Source organism: Carlito syrichta, unplaced genomic scaffold (genome assembly GCF_000164805.1).
Source record: "Carlito syrichta isolate Samal-C Ts95f unplaced genomic scaffold, Tarsius_syrichta-2.0.1 Scaffold135610, whole genome shotgun sequence".
NCBI classification, from domain to species: domain Eukaryota; kingdom Metazoa; phylum Chordata; class Mammalia; order Primates; family Tarsiidae; genus Carlito; species Carlito syrichta.
This window is the reverse complement of record NW_007079706.1, coordinates 103,156-121,444: the sequence shown is the minus strand read 5'-3', so window position 1 is coordinate 121,444 and position 18,289 is coordinate 103,156. Positions and strand designations below refer to the sequence as shown.

Sequence of the window (18,289 nt, the reverse complement as noted above, 5' to 3'; positions counted from 1 at the left end):
CGTCCTTGCGCCGCGGCGCGCTCGAGCTCTGGGGCCGATATGGGCGCCGCCGCGTGGGCGCTGCCGCCCCTGCCGCCGTGTGTGTCTCTCCTGCTGCTGCTCCTGCCGCTCCCGGGGCTGCCCGCAGGCTCCTGGGACCCGGCCGGTTACCTGCTCTACTGTCCCTGTATGGGTAAGGCCTCCTGGGCCCTCTGCTCAGTGGAGAAACTGAGGCCGGGAGAGGAGCAGCTACTCCTCTGAGGCGCCCAGAGACATCCTGACAGGTCCGGGAGAGAACTCCAGAGCAGGGCAGGCCTGTTCTTCACCTCTCTGCCCTCGTTGCAAGGGCACAGCGGGGTCCCCATGTCCAGTCTTCCATTTGACAGATGAGAAAACTGAGGCTGGGAGAGGTTATGGATCTTGCTCGGAGTCTAAGCCAGACCGGAGTCCAGTAAATGGAGTCGGTGGGGCAGCACCTGATGTCACGGACCCACGCTAGCTCCTGGCGATTCTTCATTCATTCAGCAAATATTTATGGGACGCCTGTACTGTGCCAGGCCCTGGTCTCCGTGCCGGGACAGGGCAGTGAGTAAGACAGACTAATCCCACGCCCTTGTAGAACTTCATTTTAGTTGGGGAAGACACGCAACCAGGGATAAACATAAAACAGAAGTTCTTAGAAGATAATGAGTGCTAGTAAGGGGGAATCGCAGGGCCATTTGAGGGGTCCGCTTTAGGTGGAGTGTGGTACAGCATTGCAAAAGTGGATCATCACGCTTTTTAACCCCTCCAGCGGCTTCCCCACTCCTGACCTTGGCCTTCAGGGCCTTGATGATTGGACTCCACAAAGTCATCGCCACACTCCCTTCTCTGATCGTCCAACTGCAGCCACACTTAATCTCCTTCTGTTCCTCACACATCCTTCGTCCTCCAACCTGTGCTGTCCTATGTACTGTTGTTCCCCACGCCTGGAGCCTCTTCCCCTCACTTCCTGACCAACTGCTTCCCATTCTTCGAGTCTCAGCTTAAATGTCACCAGAAAGGACTTCATTGACCTCTACCCAAGTCATCTCATATTCCTGCTAACCAAACGTTTCCATTTCCTTGTACAATTATCAGAATGTATCCTTATGTGTTTGTCTACATGTTTAGTGTTGTCCCAGCTGGTCTATGAGCATCTTGTCCTTGCTCACTCCTGCATCCCAGCACCTAGCACGGAGCCTGGCATGCTGTGGCTTCTCAATAATGTTTGTGGAGTGAAAGACTGGATGCCATAGTGGAATTAACAAAAATAATCAGATAGAGTCCTTGCCCTGAGGCATTCACGGGCTGAGGAAACAGCCTGTGCAAAGGCCAGAACGTGAAAAAAGACATTTGAGGAAAAGGAAGAACTTAAGAAACACATATCCAATGTAGCAGGCAGAGGAGGGAGAGCGAGTCTGGCAGGGGGTTGGCAAAGGATCCCAGGGTATGAGGCATTGGCGTCACCTCTTCCTGTGCAGGTGAATGGGGATAGAGGTAGAAGGGCACTCCTGGCTGAGGGACTAGCAAGATCAAAGGCATGGGGAAGAGGTGGGACTGGGGAGCATGTTGGAGAAACAGCAAGGAGCCTGGAGTGGCCAATGTGATTAGAGCAGGGGCTGAAGAGCCCAGGAGTCCTGACTTGATCCCATGCTGCCAGCTCCTGCAGCTCTCCTCGGGGTCCTGGCCATCCCCACACCTGGCTCCACATCCTTTCTGAGCCCGGCATGCCCCACGCCCTCGATGCCCCAGGCCTCACCTCACCCGCAGTGTCCCCTTTCTAGGGCGCTTCGGCAACCAGGCTGACCACTTCTTGGGTTCTCTGGCATTTGCAAAGCTGCTAAACCGCACCTTGGCTATACCTCCCTGGATCGAGTACCAGCATCACAAACCTCCCTTCACCAATGTGAGTACTTCCCACTGGCCTTTGCCTTTGCCCACACTTTCCCAGTCCTGCTTTCTTCTGCTTAACCCCCAAGTCCTGCTGGGGGCTTTGCTTCCTACTCTGCTGAGCTCACCCTACTCCCACCCTGAACTGTTTTCTCTGGAATAACAATGTTCTGAGCGCTGCATGAAGACTCTCTCATTTCACCCTCACCACATCCCTATGAGGAAGCCGAGGCTTACAGAGGTCAGGTCACTTCCCAAGATCACACAGCTTGTGACGAGCAGAGCTGGAATTCAAGCCATGTCTGTCCAACTCCAGAGCCTGTGACCTGAACGTCAAGCCTCCATTTCCAGCCCTGACTGGTCCTACCCTCTATGCATTCCATTGGCCAACTGGTAAAGGATGCTATGATCACTTTTAAAGGAGAAATGGAAGCAACAGTTAGGTAATAAGGTCTCCGAGGTACAGCCCAGGCAGTCTGGCTCCAGGGCCACCCTCTTCCCATTGATGGGGCTCCTTGGTCCTGGTGGTGCTCATCGTCCTCTGGGTCCTTGCTTATTCTTTGTGTTCTCCAATGACCCCATGTCTGTCTTTGTTCGCATTGTATCTCCAGGGGCCTGGCAGTAGGAGCTTCATTAATATTTGATGGATCAATCTAATAAGTCTTGAATAGACATCAGAAATTATACTTAGTGTGTACAAAACACTTTATTTCCTTCTCACAACCTTTTCTCTGCATATGTTTTACTTTTTCCTTTCCATGCTGATATTTAGAGAAGCTGTTGACAGAGGTTAAAAGCCAGAGTACCTGAGGCACCCTGACTTGGTCACTTACTAGTTGTGTGGCCTTGGCAGTGTACTAAACCTCTTTGTGCCTCAGTTTCCTCAGCTTTAGGATAGGCTGGCAATGATTATTGCCGCCTCTTGTGGTGAGGATTGAATGAGGTAGTGATGGTAACATTCCTTGAACATCGCTGTTTGCCTCCCCCTTAGAACCAGCTGAGCTCATCAGTGTGAAGAGCGCAGGACACAGGAATCCCTCAGTACCTGAGAGCTGTTGCTGTTCAGACCGTTTACACTCACCATTCAGGCTTGGTTGCCCTGTGTCTTATTGCCTGCTAAACCAGTCGTCTTTCTGAGTCTTCATTCTCTTGCTTTCCATGAGTTACTAACCTGCCCCAGTTAGACTTCCCTTCCCCATTGTGACCGTTCTCACTGAGGTCATCAGGGACCTCAGCTTGCCAAATCTAGGGGTCATTTCTCAGTCTTTCTCTCACCTGACCTCCCAGTGGCACCAGGCCCCGTGAGCCTCTCTCCTTCCTAACTTCCCTGTTCCTGCTGCAGTCCTGTCCTCTCAGCATTCTCCTCTGTGTCAGGGCTCCTCTCTCTCCACTAACTGTGGAGGGGTTGTTTCTCCTCTTTCGGTTTGCTTAGTAGCTCTGTAGCCTCAGGTGAGTCATCTAGATGCTGTATACCCAGGTTTCTTCATAAGTAAGCTAGAGAAGATTGTATTCCTACGTCTTAGAATTAGATGGCCATGTCTATGTCAAGTGAGCACAGTACCTGGCACTATATCAACATGCAATAAATAGTATTTGCAAATATTACCACTACATACTTTGCTATAAATTTCTGGGGACTCTTGTGCCTTTTACTATTTTCCACATACCTCCTAGGTTTAATCTGTGGCCCAGAGGCTCTCCTCTGACCACAGGCCTGTGTTTCTGACTTCTAGAACCTCAAGTTTTTTTGGATATCTACAGATATCTCAAATTCCCAAAGCCAGAACTGAACTTGGCATCTTTCCCCTCAAACCTGTGTCACCTTCTATGTTCCCAGCCTTAGTTGATGTCATTTCCATTCACCTGGGTACCACACAAGGAACCTGAGGGTCATCCTGAATCCTCCCTTGACCTGTGCACACAGCCTTCAAACCTCTGCTTCTCTTCCTTTGTATCTTCTGCCTGCCTATGCCTCTCCGCCTCTCACCTAGATATGTGGAAGGTGCCCAATAAATACATGTTAAATGCATATTTGAGACCGGGAGAGGATGCATACGACCATCATCCAGGTACCCACTACTAGAGGTGATAATCATAGCACTTTCTCATCTTGGCTTCATCTTTTCTTTTTGTGAATTAAATACATAAAAGGATCATTACAGTAGCTCCCTAATTCTCCTCTAATCCTAGCATCAGTGCATTCTCTCTGCCACCAGTGAGCTTTCAAAAAAGGCAAATCTCATATTATTACTGCTTAAAATCCTTTAGCAATGCCTCATTACTAATAGTTAAGGTGTCAGCAGTTTGCTTATTAGAATGCCAATAGCTCATGCAGGAAATGTGCAGTAGTTAAATGAATTGAGGAAATTATATTTTCAATTTCTGATCCCCCCAGATGTACAGATTCCCAACGCACATTAGCATGTTAAAGGCCCTGAGAAGCCCTGCAGTAAAGAAACCAGCTTAAAACAGCATTTTCAAGCCTCTTTAACTCTGGATATTTTTATTACAGAGACTTCTATCCACTCAAACTAGTGGGGTACACTGGGAAACCCGATCTGTAGGATAAAGTCCAAATTTTATCTCATGGTATTCTGGGAAATTGTTTTAAAATCTAGAAAAATATAAGATGCATACAACCATCATCCATGTACCCACCACTAGAAGTGATCATCATAGCACTTTCTCATCTTGGCTTCATCTTCTCTTTTTGTGAATTAAATACATAAAATGTTTCAGGTAAAGATGATAAAAGATAGTCTCCTTTGCCCCTGTAGCGAGTCCTAGTCCTTTAGTGTGACTCCTTCAAGTTCTTTCCTGGACTTTCACTGTGGCACTAAGCATCCTTGCCCCCATCTCTAAGTGCAAAGTGCAAGAACTTCCCTAGGGCAAATGCCCAGAGGTGAAAGAAGCATTTTAAATCCCTTTGCGTCCTGACAGATTGTATCCTAAAGTAGTAATTGCTCCAAACTGTACACTCTTGCTGCCAGCCGCGGATGAGAATGCCCATCTTTCCACATCCTTTCCAACAGTTAGAGTTAGCTTTAAGTTTTTCCAGTCTCATGGGTGAGAAGTACTACCTTGTTATACTTGTAACTTGCTTTTCCCCGTTACTGGTGAGGCTGCACTTACACATGTTTGAGTGTATTGGCTGTTTGGGTTTCCTTTGTTCTGAGCTGTTAACCACTAACCTTTGCCCATATTTTCTCTTGACATCATTTGTCTTTTTTCTTTCTTTTTTTAAAGCAGGATTTATTAAGAGGACAGGAAAGCTCTCACAGTGGGAGGGGACCTGAAGGGGTTACCCTATCTTTTTTCTTACAGATTCACAGGCTTTTCTTTTCTTTTTTCTTTTTGAGTTGGAGTCTCACTCTGTCATCCAGGTGGGAGTGCAGTGGCACACTCATGGCCATTGCAGCCTTGATCTGCTGGCTCAGGCAAGCCTTCTGCCTCAACCTTCCAAGTAGTTGAAACCACAGGGGTGCGCTACCACGCCCAGCTAATTATTATTATTTTTTTTATTTTTTTATTTTTTTTTATTTTTTGAGTTGGAGTCTCACTCTGTCACCCAGACTGGAGTGCAGTGGCCGCTCCCAGCCACCGCAGCCTTGACCTGCTAGGCTTCAGCGATCCTTCCACCTCAGCCTTCCAAGTAGCTGGAACTACAGGCGTGCGCTACCACGCCTGGCTAATTTTTGATTTATTGTAGAGATGAGGTTTCGCCAAGTTGCCCAGGTGGGTCTCGAACCCGCAGGCTCAGGCAATCCACTCACCTCAGCCTCCCAAAGGCGCGGGATTACAGGCTGAGCCACTGAGCCCGGCTTATTATTATTATTATTATTATTTTATTTATTTATTTTTTTTGAGTTGGAGTCTCACTCTGTCGCCCAGACTGGAGTGCAGTGGCCGCTCCCGGCCACCGCAACCTCGACCTGCCAAGTTCCGGCGATCCTTCCGCCTCAGCCTTCCGAGTAGCCAGAATTACAGGCATGCACTACCACGCCCGGCTGATTTTTTGATTTACTGTAGAGATGAGGTCTCACTGCCCAGGCGGGTCACGAACCTGAGGGCTCAGGCAATCCACTCACCTCAGCCTCCCAAAGGCGCGGGATTACAGGCTGAGCCACCGAGCTCGGCTACTATTATTATTTTATTGTAGAGATGAGGTCTTACCAAGGTGCCCAGGCTACTCGCAAATCTCTGGACTCTGACAATCTTCTCTCCTCTGCCACCCAAAGTGCTGGGATTACAAGCGTGAGCCACCGTGTCCGGCTCCACAGGCATTTTTTAACTCTTTAGTTTGCTGATAATCTTCTCCCAGCCTATCTTTGTCCTAACTTTGGTATCTTGACAAAAGACTTTCGTTGTCCTGCAGTCTAAGCTGTCCTGGTCTTGGAGCAAATGGTTTTAATAACTGTCTCTAAAACAACCACTGGCACACTAAGGAGGGACGTCTGCCTCTCTTTTCCTCCTTTTCCTATAGCTTCATGTGTCCTACCAGAAGTACTTCAAACTGGAGTCCCTCCAGGCCTACCATCGGGTCATCAGCTTGGAGGACTTTATGGAGAGGCTGGCACCCACCCACTGGCCCCCAGAGAAGCGGGTGGCATACTGCTTTGAGGTGGCAGCCCAGCGAAGCCCTGATAAGAAGACGTGCCCCATGAAGGTGGGTCCTATGGTTGGGGTCTTTTCTGCCAGTTCCATGTCCTCTAGGCCCCTGAGACTATATGATGGCAATATGTGGGGAAGGGCACCAAAAGGGTTTAGAGTAGAAAGGTGGATGTAAGTCCTATTTCTGGCATTTGTCAACAGTATCACCTTGGGCAAAAGACTTGGCTTCTCTGAACCCTCTTTTCTGCCTACAAAATAGAGATGCCAGTCCCTGCTCTGTCTCCTCATAAAGTAACATAGGGGCCAGGTGTGAGAGTGCTTGTAAACTGTAAAATGCCAGATGTGTAATAATAACTAATACTCACTCAAGCAGTACTTACTATGTGTCTGGTACCATATTAAGAGCTTTACGTGTGTTAACTCATTTAATCCTCAAACTGCTCCTTGAAGAAAAGAGTAATAACATCCCCATTTTATAGAGACGACACTGAGGTTCAATATTTTACTTAAGATCCCACAACAAACAAGTGGTGAGTAGTGATTCAACCCTAGGTAATTTGGCTCCATTGTTCACCCTTTCAACTACTTACTTTCCTCTGGCAGATAAATAAGAAGCTATTGTGTTTTATTAGTAGAAATGTATACATTTCTGGCACTTTGGGAATAAAAAAGCCTCCAAATATGTCTTTCAATGTGTATGCTGAAGTCAGAAGATAATGGTTGGAAGAGCTATGGAATGTGAGAAAGGAGACCTACTTTACAGCCCCTATAATGCCCTCACTTGCTGTGTGACCTAAGGCAAATGTCTTACCCTCTGTGGACCCTGGTTTCCATCTTGAAAATGAAGGCATTGGATTAGCCAGCTTTGAAAGTCTCTTGATGCTCTAGTCCATGGTTCCAAATCCAAGGTCCACTGCTCCCCAGACCCTCACCAGTGCTAAAGGGTCAGTGCGATGGGGCTCGTGAGTGGGAAAGACTCCTGAAGGAAACTAGGATTGACATTGAGGTCTTTCCTCAGCCCCCAGCTCAGGAATCACCAAGTAATATTCCTCCCTGGCCTGAGGGTGGCCTGAGTCAATCACCAGGATCCCCCCCCCCCCCCCGTAGTTGTGGCCCCATCCCTCCACCTCAGTAAACCTTCCACCACTCTCTTTCTGCAGGAAGGAAACCCCTTTGGCCCATTCTGGGATCAGTTTCATGTGAGTTTCAATAAGTCGGAGCTTTTTACAGGCATTTCCTTCAGCGCTTCCTACAAAGAACAATGGATCCAGAGGTACTTGGAGGGGGCAATGTTGCTGGGTTTAGGGTTGGGGCGTGGGGCTCATGGCATTCAGCCCCTTCCTGGCCCTCTCCCCTTCTACCCCACCCTGATGTGTGAGACCAAAGGTGCAGGCACTCTGTCTGTTGGACTTGGGATTTTGTGTGATCTGTTCCCATCTCAACACCTGACACGGTGGGACATTGACCTGCCATGAGGTTGAGCAAGAGTTTATTGGCTGATAAGGGTGTTATAAAAAGAACATTGTGCAGTCACATGAGTTTCAGTTTCCTCCTCTAGGCGTGAGAATCAATCCCCTGTTACCTTCCTCTTCACAAGGTGAAAACTGGAAGCAGCTTCTAGAGAAGAACAACTTCAGGTGAAGACCAAGAAATGATGTCATCTGATAATTATTGGATGTGCTTCATTAATTATACCCCATTAGGCCCTGTTTAAAAAAAATGTAGGTTAGCAGGGCATGGGCACAGGCTGTGAAATATTTATAGAGCGTCTGTCATGTGTGAGACATAGTTCTCAGAGGCGAAAGGTGATATGGAAAATGAGGAAGACCCAGCCCCAGTCTTCCAGGATCTGTGGTCTAGTTATAGTAACGAGAACTAACATGGTACACTTCCCTTTGATGCTGCAGAATGACAGGAGAGGTCATGGGCTTAGAAGTCAGATGTGTTCAGGTGGTATGAGGAACATGGGAATTCGTGTGTGATCGCAGCATTTGGCATTAGGTTAGCTGAGCCTTTCTGCAAGTCTGTGACATAGATGTTATTATCATCTATATTTTACATGTAGAGAAACTGGGGCAGAAAGGAGTGAAGTCACTTGAGCAAGAAGCTTGAAGTAGCAGAGCTGGGATTTGAACCCAAGCAGTTTGACTCCAAAGCACTAATTCTTTTTGTTTTTGTTTTTTTGTTTTTTGTTTTGAGTTGTGGAATTCAAGTAGGGATCTACTACCTAAGTAGGTTGCATGCAGGTGAAGTTTGGGCTTCTACCTTGTCCCCTCTTCCCCTGATAGTGGACTTGGTACCCAGTGTGTTGCCACATGGCCTCCTCCCTCCCTCCCTCTCCTGTCTGTGTCCAGCATCTGCTGGTCCCGTCCTTGTGCCAGTGTGACCAACAAAGCACCAATTCTTAATCACCATGGATTAAGTAGCTGTGCCTTTAAAGCTGCCAATTCCTTTCTGGGCTTATCTTTAGTGCTAGTTCCTGAGCTACTGAGGATACTCAGTCATGGCAGATTCAGATCCCCCTCATTGTTGATCCCAGATAGGACATTCCCATCTGTCCACCTGCTTGGTTCTCCCCATTCACCTCCCAGTGACCTGGAACTATTGCCAAAAGGCAGATCTATCCTAAAAGGATGGAAGTCTGTCCTAATTGACAATATGCCAGGGGAAAAAAAATACCACCAACTCTAAAAACAGCTCTAAAAGCAAATTCCAAAAAGTTAGAAGAAGCACGCAATCCTAGTAGGAGGAGAAGGGATGATGCTGCATGGATGCTTCCGTTGAGAAATATTGCTGAAATGTTTGTTTGTTGCCCATAGTCTTGTTTGAGTTTGTTGGATTGTAAGAATTGTGGAAGAGTTTGAGGATGCTGTACCTTATAGCTGAATTTTTGGGAAATGAAGACTAGTAGGGAAGATGAAGTCCCTGGAGGGAGTTTGAGGGAGTTAGGGCCATGTGGACAGGCCTGCCTTCCTTCAAAACAATTAGGAAGCACTTCCTGAGTGTCAAGGACTGGCTGGACGCCGAAGATACTGGCAAGATAAGGCAGACGAGGCCCTTGCCCTGGTAGAGCTCATAGTTTAATGGCAGAGGCAGTAAATAAATGTTTACATGGGATAGTTCCAGAATGACATAAGTGCTTAGAAGGACATAAACAGAGGCTGTGTGATTGACAGGGCCGAGACCTGAAGGATGAGAGGTAACCAGCCATGTCCTGAGCTGGGGGAAAGGAAGTTTGTGGCAGGGATGTCAAGAGCAATGGCCTTGAGATGGGAACAAGCTTGGTGAGGTCAAGGAGCAGAAAGGAGGCCAGGGTGTGGCTAGTATGGAGTGGATGCGGAAGAGAACAGCAGATGGAGCTGTCATCTGTTGCTGTGTAATAAACAACTACAAAAATGAGTGACCTAACAACAACTTATTATTCTCATAGTGGATACTAGGCTTAGCTGAGCAGTTCTTTTGGTTTCTTATTTTTTCTTATTGGGTTCCCAACTGTACAAAGTTTAAATCCAGGTTCAACGTCTAATTTCTTGGAATGAATAGCTTTTATTCGTGGAATGAATAACCACAGGTTTGGTGGGAGATTTTTGTTGTTGTTGTTGTTGTTGTTATTGTTGAGTTGGAGTCTCACTCTGTCGCCCAGACTGGAGTGCCTCGCCTGCTGGGCTCTGGCGATCCTTCCGCCTCAGCCTTCCGAGTAGCCGGAATTACAGGCATGCGCTACCACGCCCGGCTGGTTTTTGTTTTTTTTTTTAATTGTAGAGATGAGGTCTCGCTGCCCAGGCGGGTCTTGAACCCGCAGGCTCAGGCAATCCACTCACCTCAGCCTCCCAAAGGCGTGGGATTACAGGCTGAGCCACCGAGCCCAGCTGAGATTTTGTTTTTAATAAGGAAGAAAAAGTTATTTATAATCCCGATATCCCTCCAAAACCATTTAGCATTTTGATGTGTAGCTTGCATCCTCCACACATTTTTATATACATATGCATATCTATATATATTAGCTTTAAGCAAAATCATTATATGAAGGGGTCCCCTCAAAAAATGGAATTATCTTTTAGAGGACGGGCCCCTTGTTTACAGGCTTCCTCCACTAGGTGAGTATTCTAGGAGCCCATTGGCATCAATGTACCAGTTAGTGTTGTGAGAGACTACGTTTGACTTCAGTGAATTTTTTTGTTGATTCTTTCAACACATTTGCCCATTTCATGATGGGTGATTTATGAGTGCACCTGCCTATACAGCACTGAGTATTCAGCAATTTTTGACCAAAAACAGCATGACCCCCATACCCTATACCCCATCTATTCACTCCATCTTGCCCCAAGCAATTTACTTTTGTTTCCCCAGATTAAAAAAGTCCTCAAAGGGAAAAGTTTTGCCAGCGTGAAATAGGTGAAACAAAAAAGGCAGAAGCACTAAAAGACATCAAAATTGCTGAGTTCAAAAACTGTTTTAGACAGTGGAAGAAGCATCTTGATAGATGCATTGCATCAAACAGAGAGTACTTTGAAGGTGACAGAAGTTTAAATATGTAAAAGTAAACACACACTTTTTTTTTTTCTGAGTCAAAGTCTCTCTCTGTTGCCCAAGCTGGAGTGCAGTGGCACGCTCATGGCCACCGCAGCTTCGACCTGCTGGGCTCAGGCAGTCCTTCACCTTAGCCTTCCAGGTAGCTGGGACTACAGGCATGCACTACCACACCTGGCTAATTTTTGATTTATTGTCGAGATGAGGTCCTGCCAAGTTGCCCGGGCTGATCTTGAACCTGTGGGCTCAGGAAATCCTCTCATCTCACCCTCCCAAAGTGCTGAGATTATAGGCATGAGCCACCATCCCTGGCAGCACACACTTTTTTATAAATAAATTCCAGGGTTTTGTTGGTCCCCCTCGTGTGTGGGGGGGTGTCTATGTATGTATGTGTGTGTGTGTATACAGATTTATACACACACACACACACACACACACACACACATACATATAGCAAGTAATTATCTTTTTTGAGGAATAATTCATGTCAATACTTATCTGGTGGTAAATATTGCTGTCAATTCTAAACATATAAAAGCATGTGATTGCAAAAAATGGTTTCTGGTGTGTATATATGTATGAATACTAATGGAGCATTTTCTCTTTTTTTACCATTTTAACCATTTTTAAGTGTACAGCTCAGTGGCATTAAGTACATTTTCATGTGCAACCATTACAACTCCCATCTCCAGAACTTTCATATTCTCAGATACTCTACTCATTAAGCAGTAATTCCTCATCTTCCCTTCCCATGGCCTCTGGTAAACTCTGTCCTATTTTCTGTCTCTAAATTTGCCTAGGTACCTTATAGGTACTTAGGTGGCTCATATGATTGGAATCATACAATATTTATCTTCTCGTGTCTGTCTTATTTCATGTAGCATAATAATTCAAGGTTCATTAGTGTGGTAACCTGTATCAAAATTGTAGTCCTAGGCCGATGTGGTGGCTCATGCTTGTAATCCCAGCACTTTAGGAGACTGAGGCGGGAGGATTGCTTAAACCAAGGAGTTCCAGACTAGCCAGGGCAACATAGCTACATCATCTCTAAAATAAATAAAAAAAAATTAGCCGGGCATGGTGGTGCATGCCTGTAGTTTCAGTTACTTGGAAGGCTGAGGTGGAAGGATCACCTGAGCCCCAGCACATTGAGGCTGTGGTGGCTGTGAGCATGACACTGCAATTCAGGCTGAGCAACAGAGACTCCAACTCAAAATAAAAAAGTGACACTGTGCCAATAGCGAGAACTTATCTCTACAACAAAAATTTTTACAAAAATAGCTGGGTGTGGTGGTGCACATCTGTAGTCCCAGCTGTCCTGGGAGCTGAGGCAGAAGGATCACCTGAGCCCAGGAAGGGCTTCTCACAGCGTGGCAGCTGGGTTCTGAGAAGGAGCATCCAGGAAGTGAGTGTCCCAAGAGATAGGAAATAGCAACTGCTGGTCCCCACTGCCTAGGCTTGGAAATTGGCACAGTGTCACTTTTTTATTTTGAATTGGAGTCTCTGTTGCTCAGGCTGAATTGCAGTGTCATGCTCACAGCCACCACAGCCTCAATGTGCTGGGGCTCAGGTGATCCTTCCGCCTCAGCCTTCCAAGTAACTGAAACTACAGGCATGCGCCACCATGCCTGGCTAATTTTTTTTTATTTATTGTAAAGATGAGGTCTCACCAAGTTGCCCAGGCTGGTCTCAAACCCGTGGGCTCAGGCAATCCTCTCACCTCAGCTTCCCAAAGTGCTGGGATTATAGACATGAGCCCCCATGCCCAGCCCAGTGTCACTTCTGTCAAATGCTATCGAGAGAGGACACAGAGCCCACTGAATGGGAGGAGATTCAAAGACCTGATGGCCTTCTTTACCACATAGGAGAAGAAATTGGAGAGTTAGGTAGGGGTCAGAGGGTCAGACCATGCAGAGCTTGGTAGGCCCTGTGAATGATTGGAGGGGGTGAGTTTGAAAGTGTGTGTATTTGAAACATTTTCTAAGCTAGTGGACACTTGCTTGCCATACAAAGTTATCCTTGGAGTGGAGAGGAGGCGGTGTAGGGCAGAATGGAATTGGAAAATGACACTCTTCCCAGCCCACCAAGGGACTAGGCAGCTGCTCCCCTTCTCTGGCCTCAGTGTCCCAACTGTAAAATGAAAGGATGAATAAGATTAAGAATTTTTGAACTATCCTCAGAGTTCTTTTTTTTTTTTTTGAGTTGGAGTCTCACTCTCACCCAGACTGGAGTGCAGTGGCTGCTCCCGGCCACCGCAGCCTCGACCTGCTGGGCTCCGGCGATCCTTCCGCCTCAGCCTTCTAAGTAACTGGAACTACAGGCGCGCGCTACCATGCCTGGCTAATTTTTGATTTATTGTAGAGACGAGGTCTCGCCAAGTTGCCCGGGTGGGTCTCGAACCTGAGGGCTCAGGTAATCCACTTGCTTCAGCCTCCCAAAGTGCTGGGATTACAGACTGAGCCACCGAACCCAGCCCTCAGAGTTCTTAATAAGTACCTGATGGGCCTCATGGGGGGTGGCAAGGGCAGACCAAATTGGAAGAACACAGTTTTTCTTTCCCACTGCCTTCAACAAATAACTCTCATGTATATCAGGATGCCAGATAAGGTAAAAGAAGTTTGTAGGCCACAAGTTGAGATGTATCGGGCTTAAGTTAGGCCACAGGTAGCGGAAAGCTCCAAATAACTGGATTAGAGGCTAATGTATTATTTTCTAAAGTTGAAGACATACAGGGTATCACCTCTCTGCTCAGCCATTCCAGGACTGGCTCAGTATCCCCTCATGGGCCAAGATTGCAGATGAAGCTCCAAGATGGCAGATGAGTAGAGTATCTGAGAATATGAAAGTTCTGGAGATGGGAGTTGTGATGGTTGCACATGATCACTCCAGGCAACTGGAAGGACAAAAGGGTCCTCACTGCTTGAAGAACCTTTCCCAGAAGTCCATTATGACCCTTCTGCTTTCTCCTTGCCTAGTACTAAGGCACGGGGCCATATCTAGCTGCAAGAGGTATGAGAAATGTCTTTATTTGGGGCTGCCATGTATCTAACTGAAAATGGTTCTAGGAGAAGAGGATAGGAGGTGTTTCTTCCCTACCTCATGACTTCTGAAGATCTTCCATCTCTTCTGTTCTGAGACTGTAATACCCTAGCAGAGCTTCAACAGACACCTATTATCCATTTACTGTTGGAAGGCTGTGGGCCATCACGCTGAACACTTCTCATGTATGGAGGTACAGGTATTTGAGCACATGGCTTGTTCTCCTAGGCTGCAGATTCCCTGCAGAAACCAGAATGAGACTTGAAGGCTGAGAGGGAGCTGGCTGTGCAGAGAGCTGGAGTGAAACATAGTCCTTCATGGCAGGGACATTGAGAGCAAGACCCTGCCTGCTCATGTCCTGGGTCCTCTGAACTCAATGTGAGGTTCATCCGTTGGTTCCACAAATGTATCTTGGTCATAAAGATGCTTTGTGGCTCCTGTGTATAGAGACATCCCTGCATGTTAGGGAATCCCAGCTTTGGTGCAGGGAAGGGCCCCAGAGGTTCACTGGGCCCAGCAGCAGGAAAGCTGGCCTTCTCACTGGGTAGTGACTAGGCTAAGGACCTGAGCTAGGGCAAGCAGTCAGGGGCAGATGGAGCTGGTCAAGCTTTCTTTCCAGTTCTTGCTTTCCTTTCAAAATCCTTTGAAGGGGCATCTGGAAGAGAGGATCTGGCCTGTAGTAGGTGCTCAGCTAATCCTAGTTTCTTCCTTCTCTAACCCCTGGCAAGCTGACCTGGTCTTTCTGGTAAGGTCCCCAAGTCCCTTTCATTTATTCATTCATTCATTCTAGAAATATGTATTATACCTGTTGTGTGTTAAGCCCTGTGCTAGAGGCTGGGAATCAGATTTTAAGGTGCTCGTTGATGGGGGAGAGGAGACGGTAGTGAGGTGTAGTAGTTAAGAACAAAGGTTCTGGAGCACGCTGCCTGCATTCACATCCCAACTCTACTAGTTCCTAGCTGGATGACCTTGGGCATGTTACTTAACCTCTCAGTGCTCTTATGGAAATCCAGTGAGTTAATATATATATAAAGCATTACTTGTCCCATGATAAGTCTCAATGAATAATTCACACGTGAGTGTGTAAATAGGAAATTAGACTGACAAGACGGTCATGCAGAGCCAGGCTGCCAAGGAACACTTGTTGCTTCCTTGCCACGGGTCTTGGACCAGTATGTGGGAATAATGGCCAGTGGGCTGCTGGGGCCCCTGCCCTTGCCGCCTGATGATCCCGTGAGCAGAGAGGATGACTGCAGAGCACATCAGTGTGCAGAGGGGGATAGAAGGGAAGTGGGGCCAGGGAGAACGCCAGTCTGGAGGTTGGTGCTGAGGGACTGTGTGTCAGGTGTGGAGAGTGAGTGTCATGTCCATCACAGCACTGCTGTGTAAAGGAAAGATGGGGCCAGCTGTTCTGTCCAGCAGGAGAGGGACAGGGAGGTAAATTGCAGTTTAATCATGCAAAATGGAAAACTTCAAGAGATGCTAACAAAACTACATAATCCCCGCAATCAACATGGCTAAATCTAAAACATAAAGTTGAATTTAATGATGATGTTGATAGCCATAATTTTCTGAGACCTTTCTTTTTTTTTTTTTTTTTTTTGAGTTGGAGTCTCACTCTGTCGCCCAGACTGGAATGCAGTGGCCTCTCCCAGCCACCACAGCCTCGACCTGCTGGACTCTGGCTATCCTTCCGCCTCAGCCTTCCAAGTAGCTGGAACTACAGGCGCACGCTACCACACCCGGCTAATTTTTTGATGTATTATAGAGATGAGGTCTCGCCAAGTCGCCCAGGCGGGTCTCAAACTCGCGGGCTCAGGCAATCCACTCACCTCAGCCTCCCAAAGTGCGGGATTACAGGCTGAGCCACCGGGCCCGGCCTGAGAACTTTCCATGTGCCAAGCCAATATTTTAAATGCTTTGCTTTTATTAATCCATTAATCATCTCAATAGACCTATAAATGGGCATATTAATTAGACTGTACTGATTATTTAACCATGTACATATATGTCAAAACATCATATTGTATACTTTATACAATTTTTTTTTTTTTTGAGTTGGAGTCTCACTCTGTCACCCAGACTGGAGTGCAGTGGCCACTCCCGGCCACTGCAGCCTCGACCTGCTGGGCTCCGGCGATCCTTCCGCCTCAGCCTTTCGAGTAGCTGAAATTACAGGCGCGCGCTACCACGCCCGGCTGATTTTTTGATTTATTGTAGAGATGAGGTCTCTCCTGCCCAGGTGGGTCTTGAACCCACGGACTCAGGCAATTCACTCACCTCAGCCTCCCAAAGGTGTGGGGTTACAGGCTGAGCCACCGAGCCCGGCACTTTATACAATTTTTAAAAAGAAAATAAGCAGGCCAGGTGCAGTGGCTTATGCCTGTAATTCCAGAACTTGGGGAGGCTGAGTCAGGAGAACTGCTTAATGCCAGGAATTTGAAACTCACCTGGGCAGCATAGCAAGATCCCAGCTCTACAAAAACAAAAAATTAGTCCGATGTAGTGACGTGTGCTTGTAGTCCCAGCTACTGTGGAGACTGAGGTGGGAGGATCCATTGACCCCAGGAGTTTGAGGCTGCAGTGAGCTATGATCACGCCACTGCACTTCAGCCTGGGTAACAGAGTGAACTCCTGTCTCTACATAAGTAAACAAATGAATGATGCAGCAGAGTGAGATCTTATCTTTACATGAATAAATGAATGAGTGAATGAATGAGTGAAAAGAAAACAGCTTTATGAGATACTGTTTATCAGTTCTATTATGCAGATGAGAAAACTGAGGCACAGAGTGGTCAAGTCACCTGCCCAAGTTAGTAAGTGGTGTAGTCAACATTAGAACAAGGCATTCTGCTTGAAACCCACATTCTTAGTCATTACACTCTGTGAAAAGCAGTTGGAATAATGCCCCCCCTTTTTGATATATATATTAAAGATGGAATCACGCACAAAAACACTTGCTCTTCAGGGAAGAGACAGGTGGTAGGACGAGCTTGTATGTAGGTGAGTCTGAAGCAAAGCCAAGCGCTGGCATCTGCTGATTCAGGGTCGTGGGTGTGTGAACTATTCAAGTGTTTTCTGTATTCGCCCGAATAGTTTGAAGTATTTCATAATTTGTATTTGAAATTTTCATTAAGGCAGTTGTAGATTCACATGCAGTTGTGAGAAATAAGACAGAGAGGTCGCTTGTAGACTTTACCCAAGTTCTCCCAGCAGAACTATCGTACAGTACTGCAGCCAGGATGTGAACATGGACACAATGTAGCTGTCCTTTTCAGATTTCCTCAGTTACTTATACTTACTTTGTGTGTGTGTGTGTGTGTGTGTGTGTGTGTGTTTTAGTTCTCTGCAGCTTTATCATGTGTGGAGGTTTACGTCTCCACCACCACAGTGAAGACACTGAACGCTTCCATCATCACAAAGATCGCGGCCAGTTTACAGCCACACCCACCTCCCTAAGCACACACCATTCCTAACTCCTGCAACTACCAATTTCTTCTCCATTTTGTCATTTCAAAAATATTGCATAAATGGGATAATACAGTATGTCACCTTTGGGGATTGACTTTTTTTTTTTTTTTTTTGCGTTGAGATCTTGCTCTATCACCCAGGCTAGAGTACAGTGGCACAATCATGGCTACCACAGCCTTGACCTCCTGAGCTCAGGCGATCCTGCTACCTCAGCCTCCTGAGTAGCTGGGACTATGGGTGTGTGCCACCACACCTTTGTTTTCTTTTAGAGACAAGGTCTCACTGTGTTGCCCAGACTGGTCTTGAATTCCTGGTTTGAAGAGATTCTCCCTGGTTGGCCTCCCAAAGTGCTGGGATTACAAGCACGAGCCACTGCACCTGGCCTGGGCTTGGCTTTTTTTCACTCAGGGTAATTCCTTTGAGATTCATCCAAGTTTGTTGCTCTCACTCTGTCACCCAGACTTGAGTGCAGTGGCATGATCACAGCTCACCATACCCTCACCCTTTTGGGCTCAGGCAATTCTTCTGCCTCAGCCTCCCAAGTAGCTGGGACTAGAGGCATGTACCACCATGTCCAGCTAATTTTTTAATTTTTTTGCAGAGACAAGATCTTGTACTGTTGCCCAGGCTGGTCTTGAACTCCTGGACTCAAGCAGTCCCTTCTCAGCCTCCGAGAATACTGGGATTATAGGCAAGAGTCACTGCACTTGGTTTTATATATTTTAAATATATATATATATATATATAT

General features: G+C 46.8%; 1 protein-coding gene across 3 annotated transcripts in view; it reads left to right on the top strand.

The window, feature by feature from the left end:
* Positions 1 to 6: 6 nt before the first annotated feature.
* POFUT1 (protein O-fucosyltransferase 1) overlaps positions 7 to 18,289 on the top strand; it is a 25,275-nt gene continuing 6,992 nt past the window's right edge. Inside the window, exons 1-5 of one of the 3 annotated variants that reach the window (XM_021708242.1) lie at positions 7 to 172; positions 1,785 to 1,906; positions 6,374 to 6,556; positions 7,662 to 7,774; positions 8,060 to 8,303. In XM_021708242.1, coding sequence (XP_021563917.1) covers positions 40 to 172; positions 1,785 to 1,906; positions 6,374 to 6,556; positions 7,662 to 7,774; positions 8,060 to 8,102 — 594 coding nt within the window. In that variant the 5' untranslated portion in view covers positions 7 to 39 and the 3' untranslated portion in view covers positions 8,103 to 8,303. Of the gene's footprint in view, positions 173 to 1,784; positions 1,907 to 6,373; positions 6,557 to 7,661; positions 7,775 to 8,059; positions 8,304 to 18,289 lie in introns of those variants that run through there. The other 2 variants (XM_008049441.2, XM_021708241.1) reach the window with 2 other exon arrangements.